The 24,086-nt window shown below is 44.2% G+C and overlaps 1 protein-coding gene across 3 annotated transcripts in view; it reads right to left on the bottom strand.

The window, feature by feature from the left end:
• The window catches only part of NLK (nemo like kinase), a 38,222-nt gene extending 14,225 nt beyond the window's left edge, over positions 1 to 23,997 (bottom strand). The window contains exons 1-4 of one of the 3 annotated variants that reach the window (XM_069033308.1): positions 23,663 to 23,704; positions 22,841 to 23,295; positions 22,272 to 22,707; positions 363 to 492 (exon numbers count right to left, since the gene is read on the bottom strand). In XM_069033308.1, the coding sequence (XP_068889409.1) occupies positions 363 to 492; positions 22,272 to 22,696 (555 nt within the window). In that variant the 5' untranslated portion in view covers positions 22,697 to 22,707; positions 22,841 to 23,295; positions 23,663 to 23,704. Of the gene's footprint in view, positions 1 to 362; positions 493 to 22,271; positions 23,296 to 23,662; positions 23,705 to 23,977 lie in introns of those variants that run through there. The other 2 variants (XM_069033307.1, XM_069033306.1) reach the window with 2 other exon arrangements.
• Positions 23,998 to 24,086: the final 89 nt, after the last annotated feature.

Raw genomic sequence — 24,086 nt, 5'->3', positions numbered from 1 at the left:
CAAAGGGGACATGGAGTACAGAACAGCTCAGAAGGAACAGTGTCCAGCAGACACAGCTCTGTGCAGCCTGACATTTATCTAAATCCTGAAATAAGACTGGGCAGATGTGTACTGATTGTCTGTTTGCAAACACTTTGGAAGGGAAATTATGAATATCCTTAGATCCGTGATAGTTTCATTTTTATAGTGTTTGTAACAGTAATGTCCGAGTTTCCAGAAAATCTGATCACTGTAAAATTAGAGAGCTCTTAAAGCATTTTAGATATTCTGTAACTTAAAAGAAAACACAATTCTGTTACAGAGAACTCCATTTTACATTTAGGTTTTCCCAAAGATTTCAAAATTACTTTGAATTTACTTACATTGTCATGCTTAAAAAAACACAACATCTTCAACTCCCGGAAGACCCTTTTACAAGAGACCAAATTTTGGAAGACGTTGGGCATCTTTTTGAGTGCAACTCTCTTTCCATCTCGTGGATCTGTTACTGACCTATAGAACAAAAGATTGAGAACATCACATACTCCTGTTAAGACAGTTTTTGTAAAGAAGAAAAGAATATTTTAACGTTTATAATTCTCAACTCAGTGACTCAAAACAAGGTGAAGACATTTCTAGGGAAAAAGCATTAATGTGAGGGCATTGAGCACTGTCGTGCAGAGCCTGTGTCACACGGATGTGACCATTCCTGGGATGGAGCACACGCCCCAGGCCCAGCAGTGCCACACACTGAGCTCATCCTGACATCAACACCTGGAGTGGATGTCAGGATAAACATCTCCTTCACCTCCCAAAAATATCTCATTAAAACACTCTCAGTTACCCAGATTTTATCAGGTCTATTGCTCACTTCTGCCTCTCCTAAGAGGGCAAAAGATTTAATAATCCCGTTCTGACAGAACACTGGCAAGTGTAAGACTATTTATTGGTCTACCACCAAATCACTTCACATCTGGAGAAGCAACAGCACATGGTATCTAAGTTTCCACAAACATAAAATGGGCGTCATACTGGTTTTTCTCCCACACAGCTTATGGAATGCAAGTATAGTAGCTCAGGAATTATAAGGTGCTTTGCACATGGCAAGTATTTTAATTTAAAATAATTGGATTCTGAAAATAGAATTTTATAATGAGAACCATAAAACTAGAGCAAGGAGATTATGGTGCCTCAATTCCCAATCCCAGTTTTTAAGGTGAGTTTCTCAAACCTCACTACAGAACAGAGTATATGCATATTTTTACTGGGATGACCAAAATAACTTCAATCTCAGTGCAGTGTCAAACCCACATAAGAATCTGCATCCAACCATGCACCCTGATAACTACATTTGTCCTTAAAAAATTGCTGGCTCTTCTCTCTCACGTGACTACAGCAGACATGCAAGGCAGCTTCTTCTGTCTCAGGTCCATGTTTTAAATATCTAAATAAAAAATTAGACTGGAGTGTTCAGATATCTACCTCACTCCCAAGTACCACATCTGATTTCAAGATACAAACCAGTTCAACCAATCCAAAGTCAGTCCCAACACCTTGGCCAGACACCTGTTAACAGCCCTGCACATTTGTATTTTAAACAAGGGGCAAGGGGGAACTTGGGAACGGTGGTATCACACTCTTTCTGTGGTGAGAAAAACAGCTGTAAAGAATCTGAAAAGGTCTTCTAATCCATTATGTATTTCCTATTTTCTCCAGGACTTTTTCCTCTTGCCTAAAGAGGCAAGAAAGGGCAGGAGAACTGCAGAGCTCCAGCAGATGCTCTGCTCACACAGCTCCACACATGGCATGGGGGACCTCGGGGACACCTGCAAAGCAAGGTGCTATTCATCACCATTTGGCACATTTGGGGCTGGCCCGTGGCTGTAGGACCCAGCAGAGGCAGAGTCTGAACACCACAGACACGCAGCGGGGCCTGTGCAGCTTTCTCATCTCTGCTGTAAATTTAGGCTGTATCTATAGCAATCAGCTTCCAAATCAGAGTCCTACCACACCAGAAAGGCACCGTTCTGGTTAGTCACAGAGGAATAACCCATCTTGTGCACAGTAACAAGCAATTCCTCAGGATATCAGAATCAGCTTTGAAATTTTTGGTGGTTTTGATGTATTACAATTTCATAAACTGTCCAGCATAGGGTCATCCATGCCCAGGAGCTGATGAAGCAGGATAATGAAGTCCCCGAAAGCAGCTCCCATCATCCCCAGTGGGGATGTCCCTGCTCAGTGTCCAGCTCCACAACCAGCTACTTGTCAAAGTAAACTCCACAGAAATTATTTAAATGTTCCATACAGGGTGCTTTGAATGTATATTTTAAACAAACACCTGATTTTCACTGTAAAACATCTACTTACATAGTTCCTATCTAAGAAAATGAAATGTAAAAATTGCTAACATTTTCATTTTATTACTCTAAACATCAAGCTAGTAGAACTATAACCTACACTCACTTATACTCCTCAGATAGTGCCATACCTCCACACAGAACTACCAGATGACCTCAAAAGGTGTCCTTTTAATTGAATTCTAGATTAAAATGGTCATTCCCAATTTCTAATAAAATATTAAACTAGAATAAGAGAATTCCATTTTAGAATAGTAACCCAAAACATTTCCAGGCAAAGTCTGAAACTTGATAAATTATTTTACAAGACCAGAAGTACTCCTCTTCCACTGCCCAAACTGAGGGAAATGCTAAAATACAGAACCAGAAAGTTTGAAGTGGAGGTCACTGCAAAAAGGTACCAAAATCAGATTTTTGATTGCTTTGGAAGACTCATTCTCTGGAGCAGTTCTTCTACAAAATGGTGGCTGCATAAGACACAGAAATTAACATTCAGCTTACACCAAAACCAGTTCAGATTAAAACTAAATTTTGGGACATGGATGCTGACCATCTACAGTTGAGTAAGTTCATACCTGCTCTGCAGAGAGCCATGAGACAGTTTCCAGTTGCCTTAATTAAGGTTCTCATATCAATGTTAATTACCATGAACAGTAATACAATCTGCATAACTTTTTTTTCCTATTGGTATTAAGCCTGAACTTTGTCTAACCCCCTTCCTAATTCATTTATTAAAATTTTAAAAAGGAAAACATTTTACAATAAACATTATCTTAGAAGAGATTATATGTATAGGAAAGCGGTTGCTGAACACCTGAACATCCTTTCAACCACCACCCCTAAAAATACAAACAGATGCCCATCTTTTTCTTGCTGACTGAAGGCAGAGTCAAAAAATTTGAGCCCAGATTCCCTGATTTCCAAGACTCTCCTGCTGCTGAGCCTCACTTGAGGAAACTGCTGGCACTCTGTACCTCCAAGTACCACCAGTGTCCTGTGCATTCTCGCCCTCCTCCCATGGACAGAGCTGTTGTGCAGCCTCGCTGGGGAGAGGGAAAGGTTTGATAAACTATTGTCTTTAATTAAGTAACACAGAACTCTGGTCTATGTTGATAGCTATCACAGATTTACTGATGCTGATTTTTACGAGTTGTGGGACCCTTTTAAAAACCAAAAAGAGCAGAACATGTGCAGAGCTGCTGGAGTTCACCTCTGCAATGCCAGGTCTGGCGTGGCTGCTCTGCTCTTCCAAATGTTTCCATACAGTAACAATTGGTTTGGGTCTTTTCCTAGTCTCTCATAGAGGAAGGAGTTCAATGGGGTTGCTGTGGCATTTGCATTTAAGGCCAGTTTCTTTCAAATAACCCACTTTTACAAACAAGTGATGATCCCCTACAGTATCCATCTGGAAAGCAATTCCTCTGCTCTTTCCCCCATAGCAGCAGCAATGCCAGCCTGCCCCTCACCTCCCTGCCTTGAGTTGGGAGCTCTGTACCACTCACCAGCAATTTCACTTCAAGGGGCAGCACAAAACTAACAATCCAAGTTCTGAAGATCAGAACTGTCAGGCCTGCGTTCCAAAGAACAGAAACAAGAAAGGAAGAAAGGAAACAGCCTGTCTGAAAACCTGGTATTTACAGCATCCAAAAAAAGATGCTGAAAATGTTGCTTTGTGTTTGTGTACAGTACCTACTTTGACACTAGTAAAATAATTATTTATAGCAATATGCTATCAGGTCACATATCCCCAGGAGAAACTAGACAAGCAGGAAAATCTCCTAGGAGCTAATTGAGAGAACAGCTAGAGAGGCAGCTTTACTTACTGCTGCTCTCAGAAGAACACATTTCAATTCCCTGCCCTGCTTTGTGAGGACATTCCAGCGCGGGTGAATCCCGCGGCAAAGGGCCCAGCAGGCAGGAGCCATCCATCACTCAGCACAGGCACCGCGCTGCGCTTTCAACGCACTACTGAAGCCTCAAAGGGTCCACTTATTAAGCACCAACTGTAGCTGGGGATAAAGAGATCAGAGACCAAGATTCGAGCCAAAAATAACTTAGCAAAAATTTATATATAGGTATGGGGCAAAAAATAAGTTAATAAATCTTGTATCAAGGCAGATAGTTCAGCTCTAACCATGCCTTTAGGAATGACACTGGAACAGCGACCCTGAGCTGGCAGATCCTGCAATGAACGCTCACTCTGAGTGGAGTCATCCCAATCCCCCATCCCTCGAGTGACAGAGGGGGAGCTGGGCCAGCACACAGCTGGGGCAAAGGGCAAGGACATTTTGGGGAGCAGATCACAATCACAGCAGGTGAGGGACAGCATGAGACCAGCCCTGGGGCCAGCACGGGAATAGGACTGCATCCCCTGAACTGCAGTGGGTGCCCTGTACAGCAGGGCCACTCTCCTGCCATCAGAAACCTTTTTGTTTTGCTGATGATACATAATGTATGTATACCTTGCTATATTTAAGAACTACATAAAAAGCTTTTAAAATAGTCTGACATAAAACACATCAAGAAAAAAGATACTTTACAAAACCTGCACCTTGTATTTACACTGCAGGCTAATCATACCAGAAATAATTCAATTTTAAAAAGTAATAGGACTACAGAAGAGATTAATGACTCAATCCAGACCTCTAGTTAAAATGTTTTCAAAGACAATCCTTATCTCAAAGAATCCTCGCAGGCATTCAGCCGTTTCAATTACGCATTATAAGCCTTTAGCAACTCTCTGCCATGTTGATGGCAAATTTTCAAGGTGGAGTCTATGCCAACAGTGACTTTTTCTCTCCCTGAATCCAGGTCAAGGCATACACATTGTTCTGTAGTTTCAACTGGTAGAAAAACAAGTTTGTGACTGCTCTGTGCAATTATTACACCGGAGCAAGATAATGAAAGAATGTTCTTGAGGTGGTGTGGGAAACTGCTGGTGGAGTTTGCTCTATCAAGAAACAAACTTTCCTTCACATTTATAGAGAATACCTATAAATTTACATCAGGACTTACCAGAAGGAGGGGAATTTAATAGGGTTACTCTGCAAGTTTTTCTTATTAGTCAGTGAACTTTTTTCCCTCAGTTGCTTGACTCTTAATTACACAGGCTTTTCCAGCAAGCCTTCCTCTGAGAAATGTAAGTGACCTGGTCCCACAAGCATTTCAGCTGCTCACCCAGGCATGTTTGATATACCACTTTAAAACAAACAGCACAGCTCATACTCAAGGGCGTGTGATACCAATATGCCACTTTTTCAGTACATGGTATCGCAATCAAAAACATCTTGGCATATCTCAAAATATATTTGAGCATGGGATGATATTAAAAAACCCTCAGAAGAGTTCACAAACCCAGGAGATTCCCAAGACTGAAGTGGAAGGGCAGGGAAAGGCTGTGCACTTATCAAATCTCTTATCTGGGAAATGCTTGATTGGGTACATAACATTTGCACACAGGCACAAGCCATGAGACCAGTCTCTCTGTTCTCTGTAGAGTCACTGCCAGGCACTGAGCCCTACCAAAATATGACAAAAACTGATCTACAACATTTAATGGACTGTTGGGTAGCAGGAGAGGTGAGGAAAGAAAGCATGTAAGTGTGACATCCTTGATAAAATAATATATGTATATGTGGATTTAGCAACAGATTTCTTACTGAAGGAAAAAAAGGAAATGCATCCACACAGGGCTGAGTTTTTAAGCAAAGTAAAGCAGCTGCTTTAGCAATTTACTGTTACAAAGATTCAAACACCAGGGAGACAGGACAAAGGTGATGCTCCAGGCTCTCCAGTGACCTTGCCTACTGACAGCAGTATTTCCTCCCATCACAGACTGGCAGTCCATGTCGCACACTGTTCCTGACCTGCCAGTGTTCACCAACGCACATAAAACACATTTTAAAGCTCTGCGACAGTTCCTAATGGAAGTTAAATTATTCAAATGCCAAATGGTTTTGTCTAACTTTAGTAGCCTGAAAGTCAGTTTTCCAGCCCAAAGCTGCAAGTGTGGCGCTCCTGACCTGGGCAGCGGCTGCTGCAGCTCGGGCTGGCCCCAACAGCTGTGCTGGCACGGTGACACAGCGAGCAGGAACAGCCCCGAGACAAAGGCAGGACAGACAGACGCTTGTTCAGGAACAATGGCAGCCTAAGCATATGTCAGAGAGGATCTCAGTCAGTCACACTGGCTCTGCCAAGTGAATAAGGAGAGGCAGAGGTGGGATTAATCTCTTTTTGAGGGCTCTCGGGTAACACATGAACTGTTTCTCTAGAGGTGCCTCACCCCAGCAGCGAATGCAGAGAACCAGCAGAGCCTCCTCATAGATAACCAGATTCCTGACTGAGGACCCCAATTTTTTAATTTCATGTGAGTCTTCTCCCTGTGTGTGCAGCCGAGAGCCACGCTGTGTGTCACAGACCACACTGCACCCTGTCCTGCCAGCAGGGTGACCTGGGCTCCCCTCCAGCAGCAAGGGAGCAGGCTCATCAGGAGACAGGTTTTGTTTTGGTTGGATTTCTCACAAGAGAGTTTTAGCGCACACACTCAAGCAATTAGCGTGGTATTATAATGGGTTTTACCCTCTGGCTGTACACACATTGTCTGAGAGATGCAAAAGCTGATACAATCTCGTTTAAAGGAGATATTCATAGTCATTTCAGCTATAATTTTTAAAGGAAAAGCCACCCACAGATTCGTTAGGAAAAGGAGGAAAATATTACAGCAGAGCAGTGCTCAGTCCTCTTCGCTTAACTGCAATGACCAGAGCTCTCTGGAAGGCTGCTCTAAACTTACAGCACGAGGCCTGTCCCCACTAAGGAGGAATAAAACTGCAGGTCAGGAGACCTGACAATCACAGCACCACGGGGTCTGAAAGAGAAGCAGAAGTCAGGGAAGCACACGGAATCCCAGGATGACTCCCCAGGGAGTGAGGAAGGGCACTGACCAGAGGAGGCTCCTGTACCTACCCACCGGCCAGAGACACAGCTCAGAGATAAATCACACCATTTCTTGTTATCTTACCTGTGAGCTACAGTTAAATACCTGCTCACCCTGCCGGAACTCATCAGGGCCCACGAGACACAAAAGCTAACACGTGTGGCCACCCATTCACACCAGCAGTTTGGGGACTTAAAAAAAAAAATTCCAAAACCTGCAGTAAACCATTTCCTACAAAAAGCCCCAGTAGCTGCATCACAGAATTTGAAACACTGAGGCAGAGTTGTTAGCGACAGCAGAATTTTTAGCACACAAGCATGGAAAAATAAGGTTTCATTGCTAAAAGACATTATCAAAAAGAACAGCTGTTATTTTTCGAGCTATTTAAGCACTGGATGTGCTGTTAATGATTTTCAGGTCACTATTGCTCTGTAGCAGCCTCCAGCTGGCAATACTTCAAAGATCCTAAAATGAAATATTAACAGTGGGTAAAAAAAAAAAAAAAAATCTTTATTTTGAGAGCTATGATATGAAAGCAAACTGAAAAAAGATATCTAAGGAGATACTACTGAGCAAAACTTTGATTTCACTTGGATTTAACTTTGATTTCACTTGGATTTAACTTTGAGGCACAGAAGCCAAGTCAGACAGTTCCCTGTTCCACCCATCCTTGGGGATCTGCTGCAGGAGTTTCGAGTGCTCATTCACACAACTGATCACCTGACAAGAAGACATGGGCAGGCTGATATGGATTGATAGAAGTTGGGTGAAGGTGTTCACAGACAAAAGCAAAAACTTCTTGCACTTTTAGACACCTGGGACCTATAAAAAAATATACTCCACCTGCTAAATATTTTCTTAATATTTAGGCAAGTAAAGTAGGTTTTGCATGCAGGAATCTGCATGTGAACAACAGTTTGTGTGTGTTGGAAAGGCACTGAACAGAAAATAAGTTACTTAAGAAGATTACACAAAAAGACAATTTAATTAACTTACTACCAATGTGCATTCTCAGTATTTCATTAGGTTTTCTCAACATACTCCATGGAATACTGTAAAGTAATCAAAAAATACCCAAAGGCACTTCAAAAACCTCCAAATTGCCAACTATTTCTAACACGTATCCTCGAGAGCTGGTCTTTTTAGTGGTACAGGATCGGTTCAGGGAAAGAACTGACTGAATGCAAGCTAACAGATTTCATGTAGAACTTTCACATGAGCCTGAAGAAAACATCCAGATTTAACTTCCACTAACATGTATTTTATGGGAAAGGGTTAAGCGACTTCAAAGGTGTGCTTCACTCCCTCCTGCTAAACACAGACCTCTCCAGAGCTCCTTTTCCAACCATCGATGTCCTAAAAAAGCCTTTTAACGTTGGTTCTAATCACACCCTCCAGCATGTGTGCCATTATCACTTATTCTTTACAAATCAGAGCTAAAAGCAAAACTGATTACTGCAAGAAATCTGTCTCCTTGAACAAAAAGTGATTCAGAGTATCTTATTTAAAAGAAAGGAGTGAAAATTAAAGGGATACTGTTATGGTTAATATCTTTAAAAATGTTTAATTTGTCTTCCTTCATGGAAGCTTAAAATTGAAACTGCTTTCCAAATCATATTTCCCCATTTACACAGAATTTTCTGACTATGCTTGAGACCTTTTTATTCATTTCTCAACTGCCTATATGAACCACAGGTACAGTTAGTTATTACACTACACATGACATTTATTCTGATACATTTTTAATTCCATTTTTAATTCTTTTTTTTTTCAGCCAATGGCATAGCTCTGTAAGGTCTGTGATGTTCATAAATAAATTAATAACATGCCAAATAAACACATAAAGCTCCATGTATTTTTGCAGTTCTTTCTTCTTTACTTTTAAAGCATATACCACTATTACATGCACATTCCTGCCCCAATTTACTGACCTCTATTCCCATTCCCACCAGCCAACCAAGAAAAACCCAGATGAGAAACCTTCTTCTCCACATCCAACAAGCCTCCAGGCCTTGGCACAGTTCCTGGAGTATTTCTGCACCTCCAGAGCAAAGTAGGTTAATAAGGTCTCTGGTCATATCCCCGACTGATACCTCGTTTCCTGCAATAACCACCTCGGCACCTCTGTTTCACCAGCAGCTTTCCCTTGCACCTCCCATCCTCCCACCACAATCTCCCCAGGACAAGGACAGAACAAAACAACAGAAAATGGTGACTGAACTCCTTTCTGCCTCATCACTCGGGTGCAGTCACACAGTAATCCCTGTGAAGCAGCTCAGCACCTCATCCCAATCAATGCCTCAACACTTCCCCTTCCAGGGGACATCTGCCCTATTTCAGCCATTCCTTTTTTCACCACCATCATGTCTGTTTCCTGACATAGGAGAAAATCAGAAGAGTATTCAAACCAAAGTCTACAATATATATTTGAAACTGAGTACTTCAAAGTAATTATACTCCAGTGTTCCCTGCTTCCACCAAGGGAGATATTTGTATCTGTTGGTTAAGGATTAAGCCTTGGGACTTTGATGTATTTGTATACATATACACAAATAAATATGTATCTATGTACAAGGCTGAGGGTACCTTTTAATTTTATGAATTACTGCTATTTATATTCATCTCCCCAAATTCTGTAGTGATGATAAAGCCATGAACAATCATCAAGGTTTTTAGCTGGAAGAGACAAATCTCATTTACTGACCTCTCAAGTTTCAACTTACTCTGCCTGTTCCTTATTCTAAGGAATTCTGTATTCTACAGTAATACAGAACACAGAATTGAAACTAAGAATGCTCCATAGCTGACACTTTCTCTTTCATTCCCTTTACCAGAAATTACTTTAGATAACAGTATTTTATTTGTCTTGCACAGGCATGGATATTAGAATCACTGAATTCTAAAGTATTGCTTAAATTACACACTAAGCCTGTAAGATGCTGTAATTCCCAACCCCAACACTTCACAACAGCCAAAGTAAACACTAAGCAGAGACGTCTCAATTGCTCTGCTACTGAACAAACCAAAGCAAAAGCTGAGAGCCAAAGGAGCAGCACATCTGACACAAGTTCTTTCAGCGCCGCCTCCTTCCCAGGCAACGCAGCTTTTCCCAGAACGGCAACTCAGGATCATCCTTTAGGCTGGTTGACAATGGTGGTAAAAGGCCCAACCACATTAACAGCTGTGTCCTTGTAGCTATACACAAGGCATTTCACATCAGCTTTTCTAAGGCTTCCACTGCACATTTTACTCATGTAAATTATTGCAAACTGCTGCAATTTTTTTTCTATGTAAAGATTTCTATGTGCTCAACCCTGCCCAGTCATTCCTTCTCTGAATTACTGTAGGAACAGAAGTGACACGTCAAAACACAAGTGTGAAATAAATAAATTTATAACCTCTACAGTCCAAAAGTCTAGAAGATGTCTCAGAGGGTCTATTTTTGGAACATGAAAGAAGTGCTTCATATTTTAGTACATGTTAATGGAGATTTAAGAAAGACCCACAGCCTTGCAAAAAAGAAGGGGGGAAAAAAGTAAAAATCAGTCTTCTATTTATTACCAGGGCATTTAAAGACACATCAGTCTCCCATTACCATGGACCAGTGAAGTGAATGATCCTCTGTCACATACCATCAAGTCTCACGGTGCTGTAAAAATTCCACCTATTTCCTTGACAGTCTCAATTACATTGGAGCCATAACTACTCCTTTTCAATAGATTCAAAAGGCAATTTCAGAAATCCGGGGACATTAGAGCGACACACTAAAGTGGAGAGGTGAACAGCACCTTTGAGTGAACAGCCTGCTGAGAGTGGCACAAGACTGCTTAAAATTCTTTCGTGTCTGCAACAGCAGAACATGTAACCAATTAATTTCTATGAGATGTCATTTGGTTACTACTCAAATGTCTGAAATACTGTAAAATTTGCAAAATCTAAATTTTCAGGTAAGCCAGCCAACCCTGTTCATGTCTTGGTGCCGGGGCCAGGTGGCCTGTACCAGGTGCTAGAGGCAGCACAGCTCCAGTGATCCTCAACCTTTTCCCATTTCTAAAGCTCACCCACAAAATGTCATCCTAAGGAACTGTTTAAAATATTACAAGATCTTCAAGGAAAATGTGTCTCTCCCTCTTCCCACCAGAAGAAAACCAGCCTGAATTGTTATAAACCAAATTAACTGACATCCTACAGTGCAGCTGGTTTGGTTTCATAACTCCATCCACAGAAATGCTGAGGTCTGACCTGCAGGACTCCCTCCTGACCTCCAAATTTCACAGCTGTATTTAGCTTCAAGTGACTTCCATGAACTGTCACGAAAATCCTAATATATGTTTCTCTATTCTGAGTCTGTCAAAAACCTTGTGATAACAGATGGAATCACAACCATGGGTGCAATTCCAGGGGAATGAAATTAATGACTCTAAAATACTTCAAACCCAAAGTTTAAACAATAGTTCAGGATGAAATAAAATTATTACAGAAGAATTCCCTTTACTGGGTCATATGGTAAGAGACAAAATCTCCTTGGGAACAACTGTGGGAGTGATGATATATACATTTAATATTCAAATTACCAAACACCTGTCAGTTCTCAAGGTTTTAGATGAGGTTTCAGATGAGTAAACAGTAGCTTAAAAATTGTACGGTGACATGCCCAAGACAGAGATCAGAAAAAAAGCCACAAGTAGGTCAAAGCTGGTCCCGATTCTGTCAACATTCACCTACTTTTCCTCAATTGCTTCAGAAAACAATAAGCAATCCAAACCTAAAGAACATAAATGCTTTGTTTCTTCATCAGGGACAGAAGGGAAGCTGCAGCTCAGCTTACGGGCTTGGGTGAGGATGTGAATGAATGCCCTGCCAGCAAAAGCACGGTGGAAGTCCTTAATCCTGACTTTTCAAGTGCAATCAACGAGCAAATATGCTCAGAAAAGCACTTTGATACCTTGAGGTATCTATAATAATTGAAAAAACAAATAAAAGGCACTTTCCACTTCATAATTAAAAATTGCTTTTAGTTAAGCTCTTAGGTAGAATTCTTACTGTCTTCAATTAAATCAAGTGATCCATGGTAACAGATTTTTTAAAATACATTTTCACCTCTCAGTGCAGCTGTAGGACATTCTCTTTTAGCAGAGTGGTGCAGAAAGACTGCCAGAACCCAGGATCTGGGCCGGTCTTGCTTTAGTCACTGACACAGAAGGATTCCCCGGCACACACAGACACTCCCCTCTCCACAAACAGTCTGGATCCACAAGAAGATAAAATTCTTTCTCTGCCAAATCATAAATGGCAACTTTTAACGGCTTTTAGATTTAAACCTGAAGAGGATTCTAGCAGGTCCTAATTTTACATCCTTTCCAGTTCACGATGTGAATATTCACTGATGAAGCAGCACTACAGAGCACTAGTGATGCAGGTCACTGTCCCTTTAAATTAACAGCAATTACTATATGGGAGCTTCTACCCCCACCAATTTGAATTTAGACATAAAAATAAAGTAGATGCTAGTCATTACTCACTGCTATTTCACTTTAAAAGCTGGGCATTATTTTTATACAAGCCTTGGTTGGTTCTGTGTTTGGTAGTTGGGGTTTTTTCATTTCCATATGCTGAACTACAGGAAAACATAAAGCTCTAAACCCCACTGTTCTTTACCTGTACATTATCTTAACAACAGCAGCTCCGAGAACACTGACTTAGAAGACATGTGCCCTTGACAAAACTAAATTGGATCTTAATTTTTGGGTCCATTCCTATCTGTTCTGATACATCCGTGCAATTGAAATAGGAGCTGTGACCTGAAAAATGTGAATTGATAGGGACACTCCCCACTTTTGTTTAAAAACAGAAATGGTATCTCAATTCTTCTTGCATTGTTTTGACTGTACTTATCCTCCTTTTTTTTTTAAATGTACACGCAGAGCCAAGAGCGGGTTTGAGCTGCCCCTCTCGCGCTGGGACCCCCCTGCACGCAGCCCACGCGTGTGACCTTGGGCAGGGCTGCCCTGTGCACGTTCATGTGAGGAACAGCACGGCTCTCCATGACCTATCTGATCCACAGCCCTTCCGTCAGCCAGAACAATAACAAAAAGAGCTATTTTGCTTCATCATGCCACGAGCTACAAATCAACATCAAGGAGGTCTGGTCTAGAGAACTTCAAACGCATCGGGAAGAACACAGGACAGCCAGAAAGCACTGAGAGACTCAGGAAATTCTTTTCTTCAGTTTACCAAGAACACTAGCCTAGGAATTGATAAAATTAAGAAAGATGGATGGCAAGCAGCCCGGAAATAATAATGCCTTCTCTTCCTTGTCCCAAAAAGAAATCCCCCTTCCAAAGACATGCTCTGAACAAGCCAAGCAGAACTTACAGAAACATCCAAAGAGAAGTTATACTGCAAGATGAGAACAGCCTTTAAACAATGCTTTTGTCCTGTCACTATTCAATCTCTGGGGGGAAACAGCTCTAATTGAGGCCTTTTAAACAGTCTCACGCGGGCTGCCAAGGGCCTTTAAAAACGAAGGCAGGAGGAAGCCAAACAGGTCCCCAGTTAAAAGGCAGAGACACACTTGTGCTCAGAAGCCAGTGACCTGCAGCTCTACTCCAGACAGGAGCGCCCTACATCAATCAACCGGTTCAAAATGGACTGGGAGAGAACTTTTTCCGTATTTCCTGTAGTATACCTTAACCCATTAGGAACCAAAACAGCTAAGGCTGAATAGAATGGCTTTCAGTGAAACCAAGGCCCGTGGCCCAGAGCACATGCCAGGCTCCCCTCCCTCACCCACACGAGTGCCAGCACACACCTCAGCAACAGTGCACAGCAAGAACACTGCTTATTGCTGAAAGCTGCTATTGCCTTTATGGAGTCAGTTCTGCTATTCACAGACAAGTAATCTTCAATAGTTACATGAATTTATATTAGATAAAACAATAAAATGCATTACCTAAAACAGCAAACCCCACACACACTGCCAAGGGAGAAGGGAGAGTCAAGTCACTCTTCAGAAAACAGTCACAATAACATAGATCAAAGCCTGAATAACTATTTGGCCACCAGCTCAATACCATCCCCAGCTTCACTGGTCCCATTAAGCAAAGGCTCTACCCTGACACCACTTGCGCTGCAAAATTAAGAAAACCCTAAGAGCACCGCCTGGTGGTACCCGGATAATGGAGACAAACTGCCATGAACCAGGAACAGACTGAGGATTAAAATTTGCAATAGCACTATTCCAAAAGGACAAGGAAACTGAAACACCAGTTTCTCAAGTGAGCCTTTTTTTTTTTTTTTTGCAACTATTAAAATGTATTTTCCTGTAAAAGAGAATAGTGGTAAGAAAATCCTCCTCTAGAGTCCAAGGATTACTACAGTTCCCAGTATATTCACTTTTCCACAAAATTTCCTGTAAGAGTTCTTGAGCAGAATGCTCTGAAAAAACAGTTCTTTTTTTGAATTCCACATAAATACCATCATACCATGTTCTAAGAAAATTAAAGAAATAAGAGAATATCCATTCTTCAAAATGATTCTGCTATAACCATTCTGGCGTTATATCCAACAGCATAGAGAGCATAAAAATTCCATTCACACACACAAATGCTTCCAAGCCTTTATAGAAAAACACCACATCAGGAAATTAAAGAATGATACTACCAGGACACACTGATTCTGCCTCAGCCCTCAAGATTAAAGCTCAAATTCTTACTAAGCACTTTTAAAGACTGCACATGGCCATGTTCCAGAGCTGTAGCCATGGAAGTTGTTTCATATCAAGGCTGGTATAAGTCTGCCTTCGTTTATCCATCACAATTGCATGAGAAAAGATGATGCAGCTTTAAATACTGAAATGAAGTCCAGATTATTCTGGTAGGTTTGGTTTATTGTTCTGGTGGGTTTGGAGCACCATTTTGGTACCTGGTTGTCCTCCTCCCCTGCAGCTTTCTGCCTTCCTGTCCCCTCACAGGGCTGTACCTGCTGGCACACACCAGCCTGAACTGCACCACGTGCTCTGCACTCACTTCACACACCTGAGTTCACCTGAACATGACCGGCATTTTTCCACAATTGCTGAAACCCCCCCGCCCCCAGGCAATTTGTAGGAAAATTAGGGAACTGTGAACATAGAAAACTGAGCTGACAATTTAATTGATCGAGGCTCTCAGCAGACTCACAAGGCAAAACTGAACCTTACAAGTATCAGCACCTCAACGATTTTAAGGCATTTGTGACCATGGGCAAGCAGGGGATTGCCCCAGACAAGACTCAGTTCTGTGATCTACATGCTGGAATCACAAGTAGTCACACATTTTGCACCCAGAGGCTGCAGCCCATCCACGTGCCCACAGGATACACCAAGAAGGCCATGTGTTTCTGTAGAGAAGATGACTTTGCTCTTTCCCATGTTCCTCCTACAATGCACTATGGATGGAGCTCCAGTGATTTCCACAGGGAAGTGTTATTTATTTTCTACAATTTACCCCTCATCTCCAAACACTACTGTCCCATTTAAGCAAGCTGTTGATAAGCTACACTTCATACCAAGTACCACAGACAACAGCAGAAAATAAGAAAAACAGGCAGAAGTGATGAAAAAGACAGTCAGAACACAGTGGGGGAAATAAAAAGTAAAGAAAATATATTACCTATGTTATTAAAAAAAAAAAATTACTGCTACAACAACATTAGCTTTTATAACCCTTCTGAGATAGGTAATTGCTATGGCTTGTACCGCCTGTAGCTACCACCCATTCATTCCCTGCCCATCCCATCCACTTTTTCCCTGTTACCGCTGATTATGAACAAATACTATCATCAATAAATAAATGCATTAACCCCAGAAGCCTCTATCCTTTTCATACATGTTTGTACTTGCCTGCCATCTGCCACTTTGGTTTTAGCATCTCCTACCTTACTCAGGGGTCTTTTACAAAACAGGGTGCAGTAGCTACTCTGACTACCAGTAAGGCAAAACTTACAGCATCTACTACGAGATTTTCTAGCACTTAAAGCTCCTTGTGGATTTTTAACATGCCTTTTAAAAAACATCACCAATTACATTAATGAACACCAATTCTACTTAAGCAAACTCTACACACCTTTGAGCCAGCTTTTCTCCTATGAACAGCTGCACGTTACCTACCCCAGACCAGAAGGCAGAACTTTCCAGAGGATTAAAGATACATGAGACCCAGATACAACCATTACAAGTCATCAAAAAACACTTCAAACATATCCCAAAGGCTTCCTCTACTTTACCTGCCCAAAGCTATTCTTTCTATCCCATTGTTCCCCGAGAAATGAAGCAACCCAGGCACAGCCAGCAGCCTCCCCCCAGACCCTGTCACAGCCTTTTATCTGCTGCTCTGGGGGATCCCCCACACCTTCACCCCTCAAAATACCAATAGCTTCTGGTTTGGATTAGGGAATTCAACAACTTAAAGACCCTCTTAAAAGAGATTAAAGAGTCGGGGGAAGAGAGGAAAAGAACATCTGAAATATGTCTTCTGGAAAATCAATATTAGACTGCAGATCCAGTCACAAGCTGTAACATTTGCAGAATTCAGAGGAAAAAAGAAAAACTACTGAATGCTACCAGGATATAACTGGATTATCAGCATCCAGTCCTGTGTGAATACAAACAACATCAAGGTCTGCAGGTGCTGCAAAGCCACTTGCATTTCAAGTGACCTGTGAAACGCTGACCTTGGCATAATTTACAGTGGACTAATTTATCCCAAACGGTCCTCCCCCAACTTCAAGAAAAAAAAATGTTATTCACATTCCTTCTTTCTTGCATCATCTTACAAGACAAAAATGAACAATCTTGTATATTACTTGGATAGCATTTCACCTAATCCCAACGTCTAATTTCAATGCAAAGAGTTATTACATCCATTTCATTTAATTCACTTCATTTGGGCAACAGTCATTTAAACGTTAACAGATTTTTTTCTTTTTGGGAAATTTGAAAAAAAACCCCAACCACTCAAACACATAAAGCTTTGCAGAATTTCCCATATAGAAAAACCTCAATAAGGTCATTGTTCTACTACATTTCTTCACAAACAGGGTCAGAATCCAATTTAGATAAAGCACTCCTATAGAAAATACTGACATAAGGGTCCAAGATGATCATCTGCAGCTCCCTCCATTGTGATGGTGAATGTGAAAGCCAATCCCACACTCTGCTCTGTGCCCATCACCAGTGCTGCCTCCTTTGCCTTAGGCATCCTCATGGTTCCCTCCAATAACTGGATAAAAATGACTTGGCCTCTTTCTTATGAAATCATTGTCTATCTGCATCAGGCACCCGAGACAACAGCAAAAATCGCTGAAGTAGAACACAAAGAGCAGAAAACTATCGTGGTTTGAGCCTGGCCCCACAGAGCTGCACCATGGCAACGTGGGGAGACATACACCCACTCCCAACACCCCTTCTCCTTCTTCCCCCTGCTCTGGGCACCGGGCACGATACCACAGGGTCTGGAACACCCCTCGGCCCCGAGCCCCTCATGTCTCCACTCCTTGTGCACCCCCAGCCCTCTCACTGTGGGGTGGGGTGGGGTGAGGTGAGGAGCAGAACAGTGTCAGCACTGCTCAGCAATAACAAAAAAGTCACTTTAGACTAACACAAAATGTCACATTAAATAGTTTAAAGCAAACAATTGTCAACCTAATGTTAATTAACAGGGAATATTTCCTGATGGTCAAGTACTGTCTTCTGCTAACAGGTGAGGTTTGAGGGACTGGAAAAAGATGATACAGACAGCTTTAACTTTAGAAAAAATCTCTCCCACCAAAAGTCTTAATGGATTTCATAAAAGAAGTGTCCAGAGTTCAAATTTTCCTAAACTTTTCCTGCTTACCAGCCCAGGCATCATTAATAGTATTAACTATGCAAGACATCATTGTGGTTTTCAGCAGTATCAGACAGCAGAAGAACTTCTCCTGTCACTTTCCGAACTCTGCTGAACCCATAACACCTTTTTTCTTCTTAATATACATTCTAGCAATTTTGTCCCAAACTCATTATCCCCGTTGCATCCTTGCTCAGCAGGACACATTCCTTTAAAGGAATGGGAGATTATCGGTTTATCCTGGAAACGTCTTTCCTGCTGCTGTGCTTAGCATCAGTACTGGGATAAAACCCTCTTAAAATAGTTGCAGGGTGCAGGCAACAATCCACTGTATGCAATATTCTTTCGGGTTTTATGGAGCAATGACATTGGTGTTTTCAGGCTTTTGCAGGCTAGGAATGAACAGCAGATTTAGGCTAAATTATTTCTGCCCTTAAAGTTATGGCAGTCTGAACATGATGTCCTGTTCAATAACACCAACAGCCAAACTGTTTGGTACATTGTACTGTCATGTGACCTCCTGAATAAAAAGGATTAGAAGCAAGTACATTAACCCACACACACAATTTCAAATGGGGTAAATCAGGAATTTAAAAAAAATATTAATTCAAATACTTTTTTCTGTTGTCACTTGTAACAGCTCTTCCACAGAGATGCCTTTTAACATGGATTTGACATTATTAAGACAGATTGCTTGGTTTCACAACCTTTGATGAACGCCAGTAACTTTTCAAAATTAAGAGACACACGTAAGACAAACAGAATTCCCCCACACCTTACATTCCTATCCCACTGGAGTGGACACATCCAGGCCAACAGGACATTTCCACAACATTTCAGAAGCAGTGTTACCACCTTGAACCAGCAACAGTAGTCATTATTCTCTATCTCCCTCCCACAGCTGCAGAGCCTCTGACTGATCCAGGAATCCTGCACGGAAACAGCACAAGCACCTCTTGCAGAGGGACAGAGGCTTCACCCCTCACTCCAAACCTATCAGCCTTGGCAGGTTCAGTCAATACATTTTTTTATTATCATTATTATTATTTTAGGAATCCCACCAGATGGCAGCAGCATGTCTCCCCAGCAAAACTGAGAGCACTTCTCCAAAGGACAGCTCCTTATTCTCGGAACAGACACAAGACTTCCAAAACTCAGCCCTACTCAGTCTGAACCACAGGGCACAGACAGAGCTTGTCTCTGACACTAAAATCTGGGGGTTTTTTTCCGCACTTTAGGAACATGAAAGCAGGGAACACTCCAAGAGCAAATTGCTCTGGTTTTGGCAAATAAGGAACGTGACCAGGTTTGTGTCAATTCACCAAACCAGAGTGTGGGGAAGCAAACCTGCAGGACCTGGGAATGTCCTGCACACCTGTCCCTGCTTCAGCAACACACTCCCCATCCCAGCTCAGCAGGCAGAGCAGATGCTGTGCCAGGGACAGCTGATCTCCACAGAAGTGGTGCCCAGCTGAGCGAGGACACAGCCTGTCTGCACAGACACCAGAGGCAGCAGCACCCACCCGCAGGAGTTAAAAATGAAAGTGCTGAAGCACAAGGCTTTGGCTCTTCACGAGTGAAAAACTCCAGGAGCACATTAGCTACCCCGAAACATCATCGAGTACCAGACAAATGAACTAATGACAAATGCTAATTCAACTGCCAAGAGAAAATCTCTCTCGGTGAAGTAACGGGAAGTGCAAGACCACACACTGATCGCTCGTGTGACGCACTGAACTGAGCTGCAGGTCAGCTGTACCTTCCAAACAAAGCAGTGACACATCCCAGTAGAAGATGAAAGACTTCTGCAAATATTCCAGCTGTCTATGCAATAACATCCATTTCCCTCAGAAGCAGTGATAGAAACTTTTCAGTTATCTATTAGCACAAATAACGTTCAGACAAGATACTGAGAAACAATAGAATCCTCCTCCCAAAGTCGCTCAGGCTTTGTGAATTCTGTGTCACACTTAGACCCAAGTGTACATTGCTCACATCCAAGTCACCTCAAACTATAAAAACCCAAGTCAGTGTTTATGTATTGCACGTAGCTAAAACTCAATTACATGGACATTCTTCCACATTTTGAATGAAACTAAAATTCAGTTTAATTACTGCTTACAGACTCTTAAATCCAGCCTGCACTCACCAGCAGAAGTTATTATGAAATGCCAAAAGCCGAGCAGTGCCCACTGAATTCAAACACACGTGAGCAAAGAGGAACTCCCTCCCACCAATGACATCCTCAGCCAGTGCAGCCCCAGCTCTGCCGGATGAATCCCAGCTCCCAGCTTCTGCTTTTAGCTAACACCCTCCCCCTTTGTTGTTTTCTCTTTCCCAAGCTGTTGTTACCCCAAAGCAAAGCTGTAGTTGAAGCTCTGCAGGCACAGGCCCCCAGGGGCAGGTCCTTCAGGGCGGCCACAGGTGCGTGGCCAAGGGCTCGGGATGGGCGGATGCTTTTGCCACTGTCTTTCCTACCTGCTGTCAGTCAGACCCTTCCCCTCTACACCTCCTTTTTCCCCTCAGCACTCTTAATGATATTATATTTAAATATGCAAGCTTGACCTTTCATTCTACTGAATATTGTGGAAGCAGATCTCTCTCTGCACCTTGTTTTTGGTGAATAAAACTGGGAAAATAAAGATCTGGGAAACGCACAGGCAAACAAAACACCGGTAAAAAGGGCTGATCTTACATAACAACATACATTTAAGCAGACTGTGACAAATTAAGTTATAAAAACTCCATACTTTAAAAAATATACAAACGGATGGAAATACCTTTAAATCATTTTTTACAGCAGATTCCTTGTCAGTTTTTCATTCTTTTACACCCACTTTTTAATGCTGTACCACAGCCAGAGCACAGCAGTGCCGACTGCACAACAGCTCCCCTCCGACTGGGAGAACTCAGCATCTAAATTAACTCCCCAGCTCTGAGGGAAGGCACACAAGAGCAACCACAACACTGACCTGCACCTCGCTCTTGCAGCTCCCTCACAGCCTTCTCAGAAAGCACCATTTTGGTACCAACACTGGGCTGGTAATGCGTGGCCAGCTTGAAGGGCTGGGCTGCAGGGAGAAGGGGTTTTGCTCTCCTGAGGCCTGCCCTGCTGAGCCCTCTGCCTCCGTACGCTGGCACAGATTGTGACCCGGTCACTGCTCTCAAAGAAGCTGCAGCTCAGCCAGTGCCTAAAGCAGAACTCCTGGGGCACCCCAGAGGCTCGGCTGGGAACGCTGCAGAGGGCTGAGACACCACACACAGCTGCACGCTGCAAACTTTGCATTCGTGCTGCAGGAAGTGCACTGCAACACGCCTGCTCTCCTCAACACCCCCTGCCAGCCTTCGTGCTTCCCAGGCACAGCTCAGAATAGGGCACACTGACAAACATTTACACACAAATATATATATATGTATGTATATATATATATATATATATATATATATATATAAACTGCTGCCAGTTTTGTGCCAGTGCTCCTGAAGGGCAGTAATTACATACATGGCTCTAAGGTAGTCACAAAATGCATTAGAAGAGATTCCACTCTGCTGACAGACTCCTCTGAAATGCGGCTGGGGGATAAAAGGGCCGGAGGCAGCGCTACAGTGAGGCAGGAAATCCCATTTCCATTTTTGAGAGGGGAGCAAAGTTCAGCTGTGCTGTTTTAAGCAGCACACAGCACCACCGCGGGTCAAACCGCCGCGAGACAAAGATCTTGACAGGTGACTGCACAAGGAAGACATTTTCATACGCTTTTCGTTTCTGACTCTTAAGCCAGGTCAAAATGAATATTCTAATGCTCATTTGTTAACCTGAAATTTTAGGAAGCATAGCTTAGCTGCACAGATGCACACTCTAATTAAAGGTACAGAAAGGGCATAAACAAGCTGCATTGTCTCAGAAAAGAACGGCAGGGTGGGCTCTTAGTCAGAGGTGGCTCCTCACCACTGGGAGCCTTGTTCTGCCAACGCAAACAAGCGAAGCAACTTTCTAAGAACAGAGAAGAACCAGCAAAAAAACTCATAGTAAGCAGCTCTCTTGTATTCTGATTCCAATGACAAAAACAAGGATGAGTTATGATCAGGTAAAGAATGACAAGGAGAAATTGGTTCATTTTTGTCTCTACTCACCAGACAACACCAAAGGCTCCGTATCCGATGGGTCTGTCCGGCTCAATGTCCAGTTGCTGCTGTGGATGTTGTGAGTGCTGATGATGGTGCGCTTTGACTGCAGCAGCTGCTGCAGCCTGTACCTGAGCTGGGGCTGCTGCAGCCGGTCCAGGGGCCTGGCCCGGGGCCGGGGATGGGAAGTACGGCTGCTGCTGCCCTGGGTTCAACATCGCGGCGGCGGCGGCCGCGGCTGCGGCGGCCGCGGCGGCCGAGGAGGCATGCTGCTGCACGGGGTGCACCGCGGCGGCCGAGCCGGCGTGCAGGTGGTGCTGAGCGTGGTGGTGGTGATGGAGGTGAGGAGGAGGGAGGTGAGGAAGGTGGTGGTGATGGTGGTGGTGGTGACCTGCTGCTGCCGCAGACGTACCGCCATTGTAAGCCGCCATCATTTTTGCGTTGGCTGTTGTGCCACAAAGAGACATTCAAAAAAATGCCCTTTGATTGGATAACAACTGGGTCAAGCTGTCATTTGGCCATAAAAATTAAATCTGCTACACTTTAAAAGAAGTTGGGTTTCATCATACACAGCCCACCTTTAAAAACATGGAGCTCCACTGGCCTTATCTCCTCGCGAAGCCAAACAACTCGGGGAGTCTCTTCATGTGTGCGGGCGCCAACCCCTTCCCCAGCATCCAGCCGGGCTTGGCTACTCCAACTCCATCCTTGGGCAGCTGGGGTGGGGCTGGGGTGGGTTTTTTTCCTTCACTTTTGGTTTTTTTGTTGTTTTTCTTGTTATAAAAATTAAACACCGTGATCAATCCCCCTTCCCTCCGGAGGGAGGGCTCGGAGCCTCTGCCCTGAACACCCCGCGAGGGCTGGCCAGCCTAGCCCTGCCATTCCCACACCCTCTCCATGTGTCCCCCGAACCTCCCTGAGCCCGGGCACCTCCTACATCGCTCCCTCCTTCCAGACACCTGCTCCCTCCTTCCAGGCACCTGCTCCCTCACAGCAGCAACAACTCGGGAGTTTGCAACTTTTCCTTGAAGGCCTGAAACACACACAAGGACCCAGAGAAAGTGAAGGGGGGGGGCGCAGGGCGAGGAAAGGGGGGCGAGGGGGGCTAAAAGAAGATAAAAACAGAAAGAGGAAGGGAAAGGCCGGGGCAGGACGGGGATCCCGGGGGGGCGAAGGAGGGGGGAAAGTGGCAAATGAATGACGGGGCGGCGCGGGGCCGGGGAGGGGACGCGGGGCAGGACGCGGCGGCCCCTGACAGCGCGACCCGCGGCGGGGCGGGGCCGGCCGGGCCGGGGGGGTCGGGCCGGGGGTGGAGGGCAGGGGGCCCGCGGTGCGGGCGGCGGGAGGGTCTGGGGGCGGCCCCGGGTCCCCGCCCCGCCCGGCCCCGGCCCCGCTCTCACCTGGTCCCGCCGCCCCGCGCCGCGCCGCGGGCACGCGCTCCCCCCCCCCCGCGGGGCGCGCGCCCGACGCCGCCCGCAGCCAATCGCGCCCGGCCCGCTGGGCTGCGCGAGAGCCGCCCCCGACCAATCAGCGCGCGGCGCCCGGCGCGCCCCGCCCACCGCGCGCGGCCGTGCGGAGCCCCCCCTCCGGCGCGGCCCCGCCCCCGTGACCCCGCCGGCCAATCACCGCGCGCCGCCGCGCCCGGAGCCGCCGAGACCCCGCGAGATTCCCTCACCTCACACAACCCTCACCCCGGGCGGCCCCGCCTCCCTCACCTTCCTACCGCTCATATGGGGCCGCTGGCCAATGGACGCTGCTCCTCAGCCAAGTCCCGCCCCCAGGACCCGCTTTTCTCCCAATCGCAGCCGCCCATCCAATCCAATT

This window comes from Aphelocoma coerulescens, chromosome 19, assembly GCF_041296385.1.
Source record: "Aphelocoma coerulescens isolate FSJ_1873_10779 chromosome 19, UR_Acoe_1.0, whole genome shotgun sequence".
Classification (NCBI taxonomy): Eukaryota; Metazoa; Chordata; class Aves; order Passeriformes; family Corvidae; genus Aphelocoma; species Aphelocoma coerulescens.
Note: the sequence above shows the minus strand (reverse complement) of the source record. Positions and strands in the feature narration are given on the sequence as shown.